This window comes from Saccharomycopsis crataegensis (assembly GCF_037102585.1).
Source record: "Saccharomycopsis crataegensis DNA, jcf7180000000085, whole genome shotgun sequence".
NCBI classification, from domain to species: domain Eukaryota; kingdom Fungi; phylum Ascomycota; class Saccharomycetes; order Ascoideales; family Saccharomycopsidaceae; genus Saccharomycopsis; species Saccharomycopsis crataegensis.
The window spans coordinates 128,234-143,865 of record NW_027043830.1 but is presented as its reverse complement, the minus strand read 5'-3'; the positions used below and the strand labels follow the sequence as shown (position 1 = coordinate 143,865).

General features: G+C 39.3%; 8 protein-coding genes across 8 annotated transcripts; 2 read left to right on the top strand and 6 right to left on the bottom strand. All coding sequences in view use genetic code 12, as the record gives it.

Annotated features, from left to right (window-relative positions):
- Window positions 1-178: 178 nt before the first annotated feature.
- DASC09_047930 (uncharacterized protein) lies at window positions 179-2,053 on the top strand (the record flags this gene model as incomplete). The annotated part of the gene is made up of 1 exon (XM_064998392.1): window positions 179-2,053. The coding sequence occupies one exon, from the start codon at window positions 179-181 to the stop codon at window positions 2,051-2,053; it is 1,875 nt and encodes a 624-aa protein (XP_064854464.1).
- Window positions 2,054-2,332: 279 nt separating this feature from the next.
- Window positions 2,333-3,040, bottom strand: MGE1 (mitochondrial nucleotide exchange factor MGE1; the record flags this gene model as incomplete). Its single annotated transcript, XM_064998391.1, has 1 exon — window positions 2,333-3,040. One exon carries the CDS (start codon window positions 3,038-3,040, stop codon window positions 2,333-2,335), a length of 708 nt encoding a protein of 235 aa, XP_064854463.1.
- Window positions 3,041-3,318: 278 nt separating this feature from the next.
- APM1 (Apm1p) lies at window positions 3,319-4,632 on the bottom strand (the record flags this gene model as incomplete). The annotated part of the gene is made up of 1 exon (XM_064998390.1): window positions 3,319-4,632. One exon carries the CDS (start codon window positions 4,630-4,632, stop codon window positions 3,319-3,321), a length of 1,314 nt encoding a protein of 437 aa, XP_064854462.1.
- A 359-nt stretch (window positions 4,633-4,991) lies between these two features.
- Window positions 4,992-7,586, bottom strand: DASC09_047900 (Rie1 protein; the record flags this gene model as incomplete). The annotated part of the gene is made up of 1 exon (XM_064998389.1): window positions 4,992-7,586. One exon carries the CDS (start codon window positions 7,584-7,586, stop codon window positions 4,992-4,994), a length of 2,595 nt encoding a protein of 864 aa, XP_064854461.1.
- Window positions 7,587-8,593: 1,007 nt separating this feature from the next.
- On the bottom strand, window positions 8,594-9,931 carry RUD3 (Rud3p; the record flags this gene model as incomplete). Its single annotated transcript, XM_064998388.1, has 1 exon — window positions 8,594-9,931. One exon carries the CDS (start codon window positions 9,929-9,931, stop codon window positions 8,594-8,596), a length of 1,338 nt encoding a protein of 445 aa, XP_064854460.1.
- Window positions 9,932-10,308: 377 nt separating this feature from the next.
- Window positions 10,309-11,064, top strand: EFM5 (protein-lysine N-methyltransferase; the record flags this gene model as incomplete). Its single annotated transcript, XM_064998387.1, has 1 exon — window positions 10,309-11,064. One exon carries the CDS (start codon window positions 10,309-10,311, stop codon window positions 11,062-11,064), a length of 756 nt encoding a protein of 251 aa, XP_064854459.1.
- Window positions 11,065-11,274: 210 nt separating this feature from the next.
- On the bottom strand, window positions 11,275-12,054 carry RMD6 (Rmd6p; the record flags this gene model as incomplete). The annotated part of the gene is made up of 1 exon (XM_064998386.1): window positions 11,275-12,054. One exon carries the CDS (start codon window positions 12,052-12,054, stop codon window positions 11,275-11,277), a length of 780 nt encoding a protein of 259 aa, XP_064854458.1.
- Window positions 12,055-13,812: 1,758 nt separating this feature from the next.
- DASC09_047860 (uncharacterized protein) lies at window positions 13,813-15,327 on the bottom strand (the record flags this gene model as incomplete). Its single annotated transcript, XM_064998385.1, has 1 exon — window positions 13,813-15,327. The coding sequence occupies one exon, from the start codon at window positions 15,325-15,327 to the stop codon at window positions 13,813-13,815; it is 1,515 nt and encodes a 504-aa protein (XP_064854457.1).
- Window positions 15,328-15,632: the final 305 nt, after the last annotated feature.

Sequence of the window (15,632 nt, the reverse complement as noted above, 5' to 3'; positions counted from 1 at the left end):
CAGTTCGCTCATATATGTTTTATTATTATTATTATTAAAATCTTTAATTTGTTGTGTTGAATATCGATTGTAGAGGCCGGTTAACCCTGAAAAAACACGATGTATTGATGGATAATTATCATCTACTAGATAAGGCCTGCAGATATATTTGCCTTCCTGTCAAAACCTTTGTTCACCAATGGAAAACATAACCAGAGACTCAGACCCTGTTGAGCTTCAACAATTCGAGGCACTCTGTCTAGCTTGTCGGATAGGAGATCTCGAAAAAGTCACCGAGCTCGTCACCAGTGGTGGCAAACTCAACCAAGTTGACGAATGGGATTATCTGCCGTTGATCCTTGCCTCGCTCTGTGGTCATCTTGAAGTAGTCACTTATCTTCTTGCCAATGGAGCCATTTGCGATCGAGAAACTTTCGAAGGCGAACGGTGTGTTTATGGGGCATTGAACGACGAGATCAGAAATGTGTTGTTGAGCTATGACATGAGTAAAGCCATGGAGGTTGCAAACCCATTTGTCTCACATTTTATGAAACTATCATCGGATATCCCAACCATTAACAATACCGCCCCCACCACCAAAGATATTGTCTTTGTGTTTAATTCCACTACGACCACGGTACGATACTTACGGGCGCACCGATTTGTATTGAGCGTACGATCCAAGTACTTCTCTCGAAAATTATTAGAGTATCAGCATCAATCGACAATTATGTTTACCGATCTTATCCCTACAAAACATCCGCTTGGATACTACAGGGAATTCACCTATGTGGTGCAATACTTATACCTCAATCTCAATAATCGGACCAACCCTAAAGATTTGAAGCAAACCCGACTTTTTGAAGTCATTGAGTTATTGGAGCTCGATCCCACGATTAAGTTGGCGATCGAGTTGGAAATTTCTGAAGAATCCAATCAATCTAAATCGAAAATCAGAAACGATCTTCGTAAAGATATTGTCGTGCATGCTCAACAGCAATTCCGTCACTGGCATAATGATCACTTGAATGGGGTGATTAAGTCGTTGGATGTTAATAATGATGGTGACGAAGATACGGGGATCGACGTTTATCGGAATATGTTAACTTCCGAAGAAAAAGCCCAGCTTTTGTCATCAACAGGGTTTTATGGGGATATGATTCTTTATTTCAAAACTTACAATGACGATGCCGATGAAGCGAAGATCCATTTCTACCCTTTCCATAAAGCGATCATCCTCCAATCAAAATATTATGAAATATTATTTGATTCAGGGTTTCAAGAAAGTAGGGACATTCTGCAAGTGGTCGATGATGTTTACAAGATTGTTGATCGTAGGAAATTATTACTGAATGATAATAATAATAATAATAATAACAACGATGATGATGATGATGATGATGATGATGCTCAACCACCAATACCATTGATCGAACTTAATACCACTCAACTTCAAGTTTTTGAATTTTTCGCAAGATACCTTTACTCTAACGACCTGATCCTCCCAATAGATATCGCATTAGACGTGTTATATCTTGGAGAATACCTCGAGCTTGCAAAACTTAAAAGTCTCTCATCGTACGTTTTATCCAATTCCTTTAACTTGGTGTCGGAAAACCCCGAGAAATACTGGTATCTTTTGGAAGTGGAATTTCTTGGAGATGTGCTTCGAGCCGCATGGGATACCAATGAGGAACGGCTTAAGCAATACGTCGCAAGAGCGTTTGCTAATGACTTGCAAAAATATGTGAATACCTCGATATTTAGTGATTTGGTAGCAGAGAGTGCAGCCTCAGTCAAAGATCGACAAGAAACCGATACCGTCGAATTAATTGATGAGGTGAGATATTATTTAGAGCGTAAGTATCATGAAAAGGACCGGGCAAATACAAATACAAATAGGGATGAGCAAATCCTCAAACAGGGAGAAGAAGAAGAAGAAGAAGAAGAAGAAGAAGAAGAGGACATCATGAATGGAGAGTTGGAGGAGCATAATCTTACAAATGGACAGCTTTTAGACAAAGACTTGGAGAGTTTGGAGTTAGTGCTTTATAAGCTAGGATTGGAAGCCTAATCATCACGAATACATTTCAATAAAACAAATGGAAAGTTTTTTTTTATTATTTATGTACAAGAGAGGCTTCTTTTTTTTTTTTTTTGATATCTCCCAAAATATAAATAAATGGGATACTTTAAATACAAATATATAGAAATAGAACCTGGCAATGGATCATCATTCATAGAGTATAAGTCGTAACAAAATTGAAATTTAACATGGTAATTAATCTAAAGAATACCAATTACTCATATTAAAAAAGAAGGCGAATTTATCATCAAATTATTATCATTTCATTTAATCAGTACCCTTGACAATACCAACCTTAGCGGCTCTCAACACTCTGTCGTTCAATGAGTACCCTGGTTGTTGGACGTGGAACACGGTACCTGGTTCCTTGTCTGGTTGAGGAACTTCAAAAGTAGCTTCGTGGACATTAGGATCGAATTTTTCTCCCAATGGATCGATCTTTTGGATCCCGTGCTTGTTCAAAGTCTTTTCGAAAACACTCTGGGTCATCTTGACCCCATCGTACAAGTTCTTGATTTCTTGGTTATTGGCCACCGCATCTTCCGACACCGCACGAAGGGCGTGGTCAAAGTTATCAATCGACTCGAGCAAATCACGGGCGAATCTTTGAAGGGCAAAGTCTCTAGACTTTTGGATTTCACGTTTAGTGGTTTCTTGCAAGTTACGGAAATCCGCCACCGAGCGCAAATAATGGTTCTTCAACTCAGCGTATTCTTTGTCCTTCTTATTAAACTTTTCTTGTAAGAGTTCGAGTTCACTTTTAGCCCCTTCTTCCCCGGACTTTTCTTCTTTTGGTTCTGTTTCTTCTTTTGGTTCTGTTTCTTCTTTTGGAGATTCTTTGGCATCGGCAGAGTAGTAGCGCAACCCGGCAACCATCTTGGTAGGTTGGCGGAGCATCAATGGTCTACTGGCCATGACTGGGTTGATTCTAATGGCTGGGGCTCTAATGGCCAATCTAGTGAGGGATCTTTGCATTGTATATAGTGGTTTGTTTAATGACGAATATTGCCGGTGATGACGGTTGGAATGAACCAAAATTTGAAAAATTCGTTGAGTGAAAAAAAAAAAAAAAAAAAAACCTAGTCAGGTGCCCTGGACAAAAAGTCATAATAGCCATAATAACGGTAATAATAATATAATAATTGTTAGATTAATAATAATGATTGCTAGATTAATAATAATAATAATAATAATAATAATGTATAGTAACTATTTATGCCATAAGTTATCAAACTCATAAAACGAACCCTGTTCTAAAGCCTAATGGTGTAATCATTGCCACTTTGGGTGATATATCTAACCCATGGATAACTTTGATATTGCATCTTTGGCTCATTGATCTTCAAATACCGCACTTGCAACCCAGAAGTAATGAAATATGGCACTTGGAACTTGACACTGATAGGTCTCTTTGATTTGAATGTCGGGTCTTCGTTGGTCACCGAAGGCAACCCCAATTCCGCAATCATCGCTGCTTCTTTACCCCCTTGGAACTGTTTTAATTTCCACACGATACAAGAGTTCTCAGGAGTGTACTTTATTGATCCGCTAGAGGTTTGGAATTTCGGAGAATCAGCGTCCTCCGGTACTGGGATCGAGATCTCGACGTCGTTGGCCGTCGATCGTTTTTTAATTTGGGCCCTTACTTTTGCCTTAATCTCGATACGCGAGTTCGAATGAAGTTTCACTCGGCAATCCACCCATATGAGCGGTTTAATCGGGGTGGATAATCGATAACTCATCAATTCAAACTCACCGTCCGGTGGAATAAAAGTAATAATCTTCTCATTTTCAAACTTCGACAACCGGACACACTGATGGAACTTCACGTCTTCCATTTCCAATCCTTTGGTGGTCCGGTCTTCACCACCGCCATTACCATTGCTTCTATCCCCGCCAAATATCCCTTTATCATTAAGCCCCAATCGTAAATCCGGCATTCCTGACAATTGCGACTTAATCTTGATTTTCCCAAGGATTTCCGATCGAAGGACTTGACCATTAGGATTCACAAGCATGTTTATGCTCTCTATCACGTCCAAAAACACCTCGTTCTTCTTGTAGAAAATCCCATCGGTTCTCCAACTCACGGCGTTGGTCACGGCGTTAGGCGGTCTTTGCTGCTGTTGGTTGAACTTTATGAGGGCATGCGATTTCTGGGTGATGTATTCTTTGAGGATCTTGGTGTCAGTGGTCTGTGGGAACCCGTAGTCCATCATCTCATCGAGCAATTCATAAATGATCACAAAGTTATCACGGATCGATTCTTCTTCAAGGTTTTTGAAGTATTGCGTGAGCACCTCGATGAGTTTATTGAGAAACAACATGATCTCAAGGGCATTGTCGTTGTTTCTGGTGAGGGCAAGGATGTAGAGATCATTGTGGACGATATAAAGGTAGTTGATGCCTTTGTAATTGAATACTGGAGGAGCAGCAGAATTCTCTTCTTCGGCTTCAAGGTGTAAGAGCGGGAATTTATCGACCGCGCTGTAAGGAATGTCGCCTTTGTAGTCTCTGGAGAGAAGGGATTTCCCTTTGGCATCTAGGAAATAGACAATAGACGCCATCTTGAAATAGGCAGAAATAGTTTATAATGGGATACCGATAAGATGACGCCCAAGCGGTGATTTCGATTTTAACACCAAAACGATTTCCAGGAAAATTCGGTGTGTGTGACGGTTACCCGGTGTTTGGTGATCCACTTATACTATTATTGCCATATTATTATTATATCTGTTGTTGTACACGAATGTGTTATCCTTTTATAAATGTCCATTAGTAATATTATAGCAGATAACATATATTAAGGAAATAAAAACAGCCATATATATCTACAATAGAAAATAGCATAAAAACATAATAATATTTGCAATGTTAAAAAACCGTCAACTTTGTAATTCATTTCTTTTTTTTTTTTTTTCATTCTTCACCATTTTTCAATCGCCATTCTCAAATTCTTCACCAATTCATCATCATGGGTCTCCCATTCCCTCACAATTTCAATATCAATTTCCCTGGTGATTTCCTTAGAATCAACAAGTTTCTGCGATCGGTAATCTTCAAATACCAAGATCGCCAAATTCTTCCACTCTGAATCATCAGTGATCGCTTGAATCTTTTTCAAAAGGATTCCATTTCCCGTTTCTGCTTGCTCAGCAGCATACCGTTTGATTTCCTTCACAGTTTTCGGATGAAGAAACGATAATACCAATTCCAATCTTTTGATCCGATCACCGGGATCGATCGAGGCAAGCGACGCTGGCAAGTTCAGTAAAATCGCATTCACTTGAGACTCATTGATTTCTTCTTCATTGACATCCTCCAGGCGTTTTGCTTTATCGAGCTTCAGATCATGTTTCGTAATGTCTCCTTGCTTTTGTTTATTTTTGCTGAAATTGCCGTGATTACTGTAATAATTTTTATTTCCTCCTCCATATAATGTGTATCCTCCATACCCGTTTCGTCCCCCCGACATTTCCGATGGGTAATTGTTGAGCCCGTTGGAGTTGTGCGTAATATTGTTATTAATATTATTATAATAGTAATTATTATTGTGGTGCCCATTGTGATTCGTATTCCCTTTCCCCGAAGATTTGGCGATTTCCGCGGCATTTATCTGATGATACATCTTACTATCCCCCACTCCTGGGGAGCTTTTCGAGCTCGATGAGTCTAATCGAGAAATATCAATATCATCATGATATTCATTATAATACCCATGATCTAACCCCACCGAGGCCCTGGTAGGTATTGTGGTGGGAGAATTTGGCGTTGTATTATCTTCGTAACCGAACCTTGATCCCGACTCATTGGAATCCGATCGATCTGAATACAATGCCTCGTTGTTGTTGAGTAATTGCCCAGGATAAGTATCAGGATCATTATACATCATTCCTCTTTCACCTCCACCTGGATACATCATGGGATGCATCATCGACATCATCATCATTGCGTTGTAATTCATCATATTATAATCCATCATTGGGAAAGGAGGTTGATGACTATGATCATTGAATTTTTCCATCTCCGGGGTCAGATCGTAATTAGAACCCACACTAGAGTTCCGATTATGATAGTTCAACTTGTAGTATCCATTGGCCAAATGTTGTTTTTGGGTTATCGGAGGGATAAATCCATTTGGAGATTGTAAGGGATCGACGACACCAGTTTGACAGTTGTTTGAGCGATTCAAATGACCATTACCAAATCCAGAATTGTTGATGAAAGGTGATGGTACCATCATCATTGGGTCTACTGGGACCATTGACGGTGGGGGAAACATATTATTTCTATTTTGATACCCAAAAAATCCATTATTATTACTGTTTTTGTTATTGTTAAGCCCCGTCTGATTGATTTTATTGTTGTTGGCGAACATGGGGTTGCCATAGTTTTGATACCCGAGATTTCTTTGGCCAGGATAATACCCACCATAATTGAAGAAATTTTGAAACCCGTATCCCGAATCCCGACGACTACCGTAGCCATTACCACTGCCACTTTTATGGTTCAGGGGTTTTTGATGATGATTATATTCATGGTGATGGTGGTGACGATGGTTGTGGTGATGGCGGTCTTGCATGTTACGTTCCTCACGACGTTGAGCTCTGGAAATTTGTAATCTATGGTTATGAAAATCAAAATCGTTGAGCTTTGATAGAGCATCGATTGCTGCTTGATGATCTGTAAACTTTATGAATCCGTATCCTCTAAGATTGTCACTGTTGGGAGTGTCAATAGGATGGGAGTCTTCCTGTTTTTTTTCTTTTCCTTCTCCTTCTCCTTCATCTTTTTTCTCTTCTTTTCTTAGTTCTGACTCTCCTTCATCATCACCAACTTTTGGTAAGAAGTATGAATCAATTTCTCCAAAAGGTCTAAATAATTCCAAGATCTGTTCTTCAGTGACGTCCAATGGTAAGTTTTTCACGTACAAATTCTTGAAATTCTCTTGTTCGAGCTTTAGTCTTGCCAATCGTTCTTTTTTGGAAATGTGTCGGTTCAAATATAATGTTTGGTTTTTCCATTCAGTTCCGTTCAATTTGGCAATTGCCAGTTTGGCTGCTGATCCGTTAGCGAAATTGACAAATCCAAACCCCTTGGACACTCCGGTGGAAGGATCGGTGACGATTTTGCAGGCGACAAGGGTGCCAAATGAGGTGAAGAGTTTGTGTAAATCGGTGGTCGACGTTGTAGGATGCAATCCTTTGACGTAGATATTTCCTGGATGGGATAAAGTATCATAAACCAACGATACTGAGGCATCAAGGTTCTCGGAAGTGATGACGGTCGATAGTTTGCAGTCGACCGATTCCGCCAATTCTTGGTTCTCGTACCGGATTGTGAAGCTGGTGGGGTCATTTTCCACCAAAGAGACCTTGTCATTCCCATCGCAGTTGACTAGCAGATGGAGTTTGTCCAACGTGGGTTTATCCTGGGCTTGGACAGTGATCAACACCGGAGACGTTTGGTTGGTGTCGGTGATAGGGTTATTGTTGGGAAAGAACGGTGATTTAGTCGACATTGTGAGGACAAATACATACAATATACATATATATTATACACATACGTATATATGTTAGCAATTGGCTATTTTCATTCGCAGTTGGGAGGTGAAGAAGTTTTATTAATCTCGTTGGTGATGGCCAAAATTCCCGAGTAATAGCAATTCCGTGGATCCCGGAAGGTCCAGAAACTCCCGTAAAAAGTTGAAATCAAATCAAATTGACTGGAGAAGAAGAAGAATATAATGAATTTCGCTCGGAAAGATTTTTGCCAGGAAGGGGAAGTAGTAGGATTGCTATCATGATGGTTATATTTCTAGTATTGCTGTCAATCGTCCTTCCAAACGTCGTGTGGGGCGGAGTCTTGTGACGGCTCTCTCCCCGGAATTAACTCCCGCAAATTGTGGCATCTTTTTGTATTTGTCGCTGATTATTGTTTTTTTATTGATGGAATAACGGTGAGTGATTGAGCCAATGGAGATAGACTAATCGACTAATATTGTCTTTTGTCTCGTCGTTTTCGTCTAACATGACACTTTCCCTTTTGGAGATTATATCTATTCTCTTTACATTTTTATTCTCTTTACATTTTTATTTTCTTTATACTTTTATTCTCTTTATTATTATTAGTCTCTTTATTCTTTTGAATTTATTTATTCTTTTGAATCTCTTTATTTTTTTGAATCTCTTTCCTCTTTTCATTAGTTCTATTATATCATTTCAACCAGTTCTATCATCTCTATCATCACAATAAAGATATAATAAACCCATTCAATCACCATCTACAAACCTTCACTTCGACAATCGACATTTTCTCTATTCCTTCCATCAAATAACAACAACTAAATAATCATAAATTGTCCAAAAAAAATAAAAAAAAAAAAAAATAAAAAAAAATTAAAAAAAATCATAGGTAAAAACATCAATATGAAAAAACCCTGTTCTTCTCAATATCTTTGATTTTTAAATCCTTAGCAAATAAATACCAACGATACTTCTAAATTATCACCAGAATAGTAAACCTCTTTCACTTCACCTCGTGAATCAACCCCGCTTGAACTTTCTGCTCTCCTGTCCAATCCAATAAACTCCCAATTAAACTCAACACCTCAAATTTCTTCAGATCTCCTCGAGGTAATGCCACAAACTTCAACACCAAATTACTGATCAACTCTTTGTCCACCATATCACTCTCTTTAGACTTTTGGATCATCGCCAACGCTTTGGTCAAATGCTCGTTCAAAATGATCGCCTCGTGCCTAAGTTTACCAATCTGTAATTGTTTTTCTTTAACTTCTTGTTCCAACTTCTTCACCAATCCTGCTTTGGCTTGCAACCCATCAATTTCTTCTTGCTGCGTCATGGCTTGCTTTTGCATATTATCGAGCAATTTGTCCTTCTCATTAATCGTCCCACTTAGTTCCTGGTTAGTTTTTTGCATGTCCCCCAATCGTTTCTGTAAATTTTGTAAATCCGTGGTCCTTGTACGTTCCAACATCCCTATCTCCCCAGTTAATCGATCGATGGTTTCCCCCTTATCATTGATCAAGTTCTTCAAATCTTGTACTTCGTTGCTCAATGCTTTCTTCACAGCATTGGCCTCGCTTAACACCATCACCACCTCATCGTATTTCTCTTGCATCAGATCCCCCAACATTTCTCGTTCTTTCAAAGATTGTTCTATTGTCACGACTTTATTCCGCCATTCCCCATCAATGGTTTCCAATTTGGTTTCCAATTCGTAGATCTGGTCATTTAATTTATCATTCATTTCTTGGCATTGCCCAAAATCCTCGGTTACTGCATTGTGGTTACGTAACAATTCTTGGTACTTCAATTCCGTCAATTTGTTGGTTTGTTCTAATTGAATACACCGGTCTTTTGAAGCGTCATGTTCCTGACTGACTTCTTCAAGTTTATCCTGGGTCACCGTCAATTGTTCTTGGGCTTCTTTCATCTTTTGAAACACGGTTTTCATCAGGGAAATCCGACTAAGTAATGCGTTGTAATTGTTTTGAGTTTTTGCCGCTTGTTCTTTGGAGCTGGTCAATTGACTTTGCGCTTGGGCAAGCTGTTGTTCAAGGGAAGCAATACGTAAGTCTTTATCATTAGGTTCTATATTATTGACTTGTTTGTTAGATTCCTCCGGCGCTTTGTTGACCTCTTCTGCCTCCGTAATATCATTTTCTTCTGTCACTTTATCATTATTTTCGCTGATTTCTTCTTCTTCTTCTTCTTCTTCCTTGTCAACTTTAACTTCGTCAGCATTCACTACTTCCTCTTCATCACGCTGCAAATTCTTGGGACTTGTCCCTGTGTTATTTTTCTTTGATCCGCTAGTGGATTTACTTCTCTTCTTGCCCATTGTGTCTTTCTATCTACTTGTGATGTTTATCAAATGTATATCCAACTTTGTAATGTAATTCCAAGAAGAAAACCTCAATTATCCCAAACCAGTGGACCCAAGTGAGTTCTCAGTATTTTTGACCTGGTGCAAAAAGATATTCCTTAACACAAAGAATCCAGAGAAAGTCTCTTAATAAGAGAATTACAAAAAGACACAATCAATGATTGTTAACAAAACGTTTCTTGTAATTTTTTTTTCCCCGTAAATTTTCTCTAACTTTTTGTTACCCTTCTTTAATAAGCCATTTTGAAAAATTTCCATCATAAGAATATGACATCCTTCAGCTATCATAAGTTGTATATAAGTGATATATATATATATATATATAAATACATATGAACATTATCGATATGGACAGCGACGACGAATTATCTTTACCAGCGGACACCCTTGCTGCTCTTGCAGAGTTCCGTCAAGAAGAATCCGCCAGACTCGAGAAGTTCCGCCAATTGGAATCATCGGCAGAAGAACAGTTCCAAGAAACCCAACAAAAGGACATTGAATTATTCAAAGAAGACTGGCAACTTTCCCAGTTCTGGTATAATCAACATACTGCAACTTTACTTGCCCAAGAACTTCTCGATGGTGCTGACCAGGACACGATGATCGCCATCATTTCTGCCCCCTCGGTGTACGCAGCGATGACCAAACTTCCATCATCAAGTTTCCATAACGGGGTGACATTAAAGGATAACGTGTGGTTATTTGAATACGACTCCCGGTTTTCGGTGCTTGCTGGGGACAAGTTTGTGCTCTATGATTTCAACCACCCGTTGAAAAACTTGCCATCAGTGCTCCTTAAGAAAACACATCGAGTATTGATTGATCCGCCATTTCTTTCGGAAGATTGTCAAACTAAGGCTGCCATCACCGTCAGAGCGTTGCTAGTCGAAGATAAATCACAAAAAACTGAGGATGGCACTTTAAGATACAGGGTGCTGAGTTGTACTGGAGAAAGGATGGCGACGTTGATTGAAAAGGTCTACCCAGGGGTAAAGATGACCACATTTTATCCAGAACATGAAAGAGGATTGAGTAATGAGTTTAGATGTTATGCTAGTTACGAAGGAAGCAGCTGGAAGTTTCAATGATGGTTGAAAAGTTTTATTTCAATGTCAGGGAAGGAGTACAACTGATTTGTGTTATGTATTGTTAGATAAACATAAAAGTGTATTATATTTAAAGAATTATCGTCTGTAGAACATGTGCGTTTATTTCTAGGTATTAATTTGGACCTCCAATTATTAAACATCTATTTCTAATTTGACATCTATTTCTAATTTAACATCCATTTCTATACTTCATAAATCATAAAACAAACTAACGATATGAATATCAGTTGCACTAACTACCCCTTTTTCAAGCACTTTCTCAACATCTTCTTTGCGCACCGTAAGAACCCCATCCGGCACCGGTTTAAATCCCAATTTCTCAACGTAATATTCAACTAAGTTATGCTCCTGGAATACCTCTGCCGATAATCGCTCTACCCTTTCATAAACTTCTTGTTCTCCCAATGGCGACTCACCACCTTGTCTAATATGTTCTGCCATCATGCAAAGATCTCGCTTAAGTAATTCCATGATCAACCCACCGGAATTGCTGAAATGCGAGGTAAACGCCGTGACTTCCACGGTTGACCCATTGATGTATTCTCCCGCTTCATCAGTGACGATTTTCTTTACAGGTTTCATCCCAATCGTAGCAAGTGTCATGGTGGTCATCACATCAGTATACTGGAAAGTCTCATCACATTCGACCGCCGGGATACTATTAATCATCAGTTGATCCCACCATTTTCCAGGAGTTTCAGGGTGTTCCAAAAACCACTCCCTGGTGCCAATAAGAAGGTACAAGTAGCATCCTGGTTTCTCGAACCCCAAATCTGAAAGCACCAGTCCTGACGACTTGATCCTTGAGGTCAACATCACTTTATACTGGAACCGTGGCTTATTGTACCCTTGGTTGATGATGTCCCGGACACTCATTTGGTTGACTCGAGAAATCTCAGAGGTACCATCGAGAAGCCGGCTTGGGATCTTGAACAATGTGAGCTGAGAAGCGCTGTTATCACTGGTCATTTTGATGAATGAAATTTCAATGGCTGGATAAAAAAAAAGGGGGAGAAGCAACAAAGAGAATAGCCCAGATAGAGAATCCAGGAGGATAGTTTCTTAGAAAGGACGTAGTCTATCAAGGCTTATCATATTAATGATAATGATACTGACGAGTATACGTGTGAGTCACCGGTATAGATTGATTACGAAACATTACCAAGTGATGCATATATGTATACCAACTCGATGGATGATTGGATTGAAAATTTTGAAAAAAGAAATTCCGATACCGGGAGTCGAACCCGGGTTTGCTCGGTGAAAGCGAACCGTGCTAGCCGTTACACTATATCGGAATTGATGTTAATGACTAGTTACAATACCATCCAGCTGTTTGTGTTTTTATTTCTCGTACAAAAATTGCTTAAAACAGACATTTATCGTTTTGTTTTTACCTAATTAGGAAAGCATGTCGGCCTTTACCGCCGTTGTGGTATACTAAATATTATAAAACTCTTAATATGAACACCATTCTAAGTGAAAAGATTGTTCTTCTCCACTTTAACAATCATTGTTCACTATCATCTCCCAAGTTTGTTTGTTTTTTTTTGCACAAAGCTTCTCAGTGGTTGAAGGAACATCTGCTTGGGTATACATATTTATCTTGGAAATCGTTTATTATATTGCCTAATATTTCTATATGTTGAGCGTATCCCATGCTAATTCAAACGATATTCAAGTTCGACAAAGCAGTCTCCACAGAAATGGTGCTGACAGCCCACACAAATTCCAAAATACCGACCATCGATGGTGCGCTGGAGTTGGCCGTTGGTAAAGCTGCAGTGATGGCATAGCCAGTGATCAGTGAGGGTGGTGGGCTTTTTTGCCATCTTGGAGGAGTAACTATAACGAAGGTGATGATACCAATGGGAGTAGATAGTAGAATGATGAGGTGATTATTAAAATAAAAGGGACAGAAGGGGAAAAAGAAAAAAGATGAGGTTATTTATAGCCAATGTGGTGGTCCCCCCCTTTTTTTTTTTCAAGACACTCACTGGGAAGAGAGATGATGATGGAATCCCTTGGTGGATGGTCGTGGTGATGATGGAGAGTGGAAAAAGAATAAGAGCAAGATCAAGAAGACAGCCTCCCAAATAATGGTTATATGGTTCAATATTCATTCAAAATATCATTGATTGATATAGTCATCCTTATTTGATCCTTTTCTTCATGCAATTTCGACACTTATGATAACATCTAGGACAATCCCACCAAAGAATCCACTGCTGGAACGCAAAAGTGTAATAGTATCCACACTGACAACACCAATTATCGTACTCAAACCGGCCATTACCAACCTTGATAACTGCCATTGGCCGTCCTGGCTCAATGATAAAATCATCAGAAACTTCAACGATGTAGTCTACTGGTGGGGGCATTGGAAACAGAATAGTGAAGGAGCACGGTATATTGAAAGCACTAGAACGAGAGAACAGAACATAAAATGAACAACAAAACAGAAAACAAAAAGCAGAATAAAATAAAAATTAACAAAAGCCACTAAAAAAAAAAAAAGAAAAAAAGGAAAATCCTTTTTTGAAGTATTCTGGGAAGAAAGAAAACAATGACTGGTCATAACATGCTAACCAATATAAATAAATACATAAAAAACCACCACGAAAATCTTGGAAACAAAAATAATCAAATAAAGGCCATTAAAAGTCATTCGGATGCAAAAAAAAAAAAAAAAAATAACGATCTCTATATTTTATAAATATTAATCCATCAAAGAACAATAACAAAAGGCAGGGTAGAACATTCACCACTGGAACGGGATAATGACGATGGCATCCGCGACAGAACAGTGCTTTCCAAATCCGTCAATACGTCTCCTTTACCGATACTCATTTGGTGATCAACAACGGTTTTTCTATCAGTACTGGTATTGCTGAACACTATTGATGAATCATCGTCTTCTTCTTCATCATCATCAACATCCAAATCACGCTCGTCTTGATTATGCAACACCACGATCGGGGTTTGGTTTTTTAAACTGATGGATTTATCAAGATTCCCAGAACTGCTGATGGTAAGATTAATCCCTAGATGGTACTTCACTTCCACTGCCCCTTGAACAAACGATGGTGGGCATCTTGGGATTGGCACGTTGTACCATTCGTGCGGCAAGGCGAATTGGTAACACTCATCATCCAAATGCGATCCGTAGGACCTTATCAGCTTAGCCGAGAGTTTCACTGTAGATGATGGAACTGGAGAAAGATCGGTTTCTGGATCACACGCTTTATGCTCCAATGTTTTATCAAGAAGAACGAGCTTGTTATTGGCAAGGGTTGTTCCCAAATGACGATACACGATGCTTTGATGAAGGGTGATCACAATTCTATTGAACACGATATTTTCTGGGCTGAGTAATGGCTGGTGTTGATGTTGATCTCTTTGGGAAAGATTCTTTTGGAGTAACGCCTTGATGCTGATAGGAGATAATGGGGAAATAAGTCGAAGGTCCAACGCTTCTGGGAGGTTGGTTCCTGCCTGTATGAACCGATTAGATTGACCCCCGGTGAAATGACGCATCATATGAGGTTTGAACTGACACAGAAGAAGGATTGGCACCGCGGTGGTCGAAGAATTCATCATTCTTTTAAGAAATTTTCTTTCCAACAGATTTTGGTTTTGGAACTTGATTTTGCTTTCGATGAACGTGGTGTTCTCCACTGGGACCCGGCTGAATTGATAACAAAGATGGTTAGAGAAATGTGATTCGGCAAGATAAGTATTTTCTGGAATGAATTTAATTTCATGTGACGCCCAAATGTTCGACTTAAACATCGAAGGTTGGACGATTTCCGCAGACACGGTGTAGTACACCCTGGCGAAATCACCCTTGCGGCTCCATTCGAAAGTTGGTGGAAGAAATTCGTTTTTGGATGCCAATGGATAAGCAATACTGAATGGATAAGTGTAGATCCCTTCAGTGAGGGTATAAAGTCTGGAAACATCGAGCTGGTCGGTTGGAAAGACTCTAACTTTGCTGTAATTGAATGAGTCTCTTCTGTTGGATTCTGAGTAATCATGTTGGGCCTCGACCACTCCATGAAGGTATACTACCACCTCAGAGAAATTGATCTTGCTAGCGACGTTGAGGGTCAAAAGACCAGTGATAAAATCGCCATTGCTGAATACTTGGTCACCGCCATTAATATCGATTGCCAAACTCAGTTTATTACCGCCAATCGCGCCCGTCCTGGAAAACAAATTAGCACCAATTATTGACAACATTTCTTCTTTTTTGATAAACAGAGGGGTATGATACAAAGACAAAAGATAGGTTCTAGTGGTAAGAGAAGTGGGACTAGCAGGGATATTTATATTATATGTCACTATCCCGCTGATTCAATTTATCGTCGAAAAGTGTACCGATCAATGCAGTAACTTACATCGAGGAACCCAAGCACCAATTCTGGGGTGCTGTGCGATCTACGAGCACTAGTTTTGACGGGATTTCGCTGTCTTTTCAAAAGAGAAACACCTCATGACCAGTGGAGTATGAGGGAAGTTCTTGGTTGGTTGGTTCTTGGTGATGG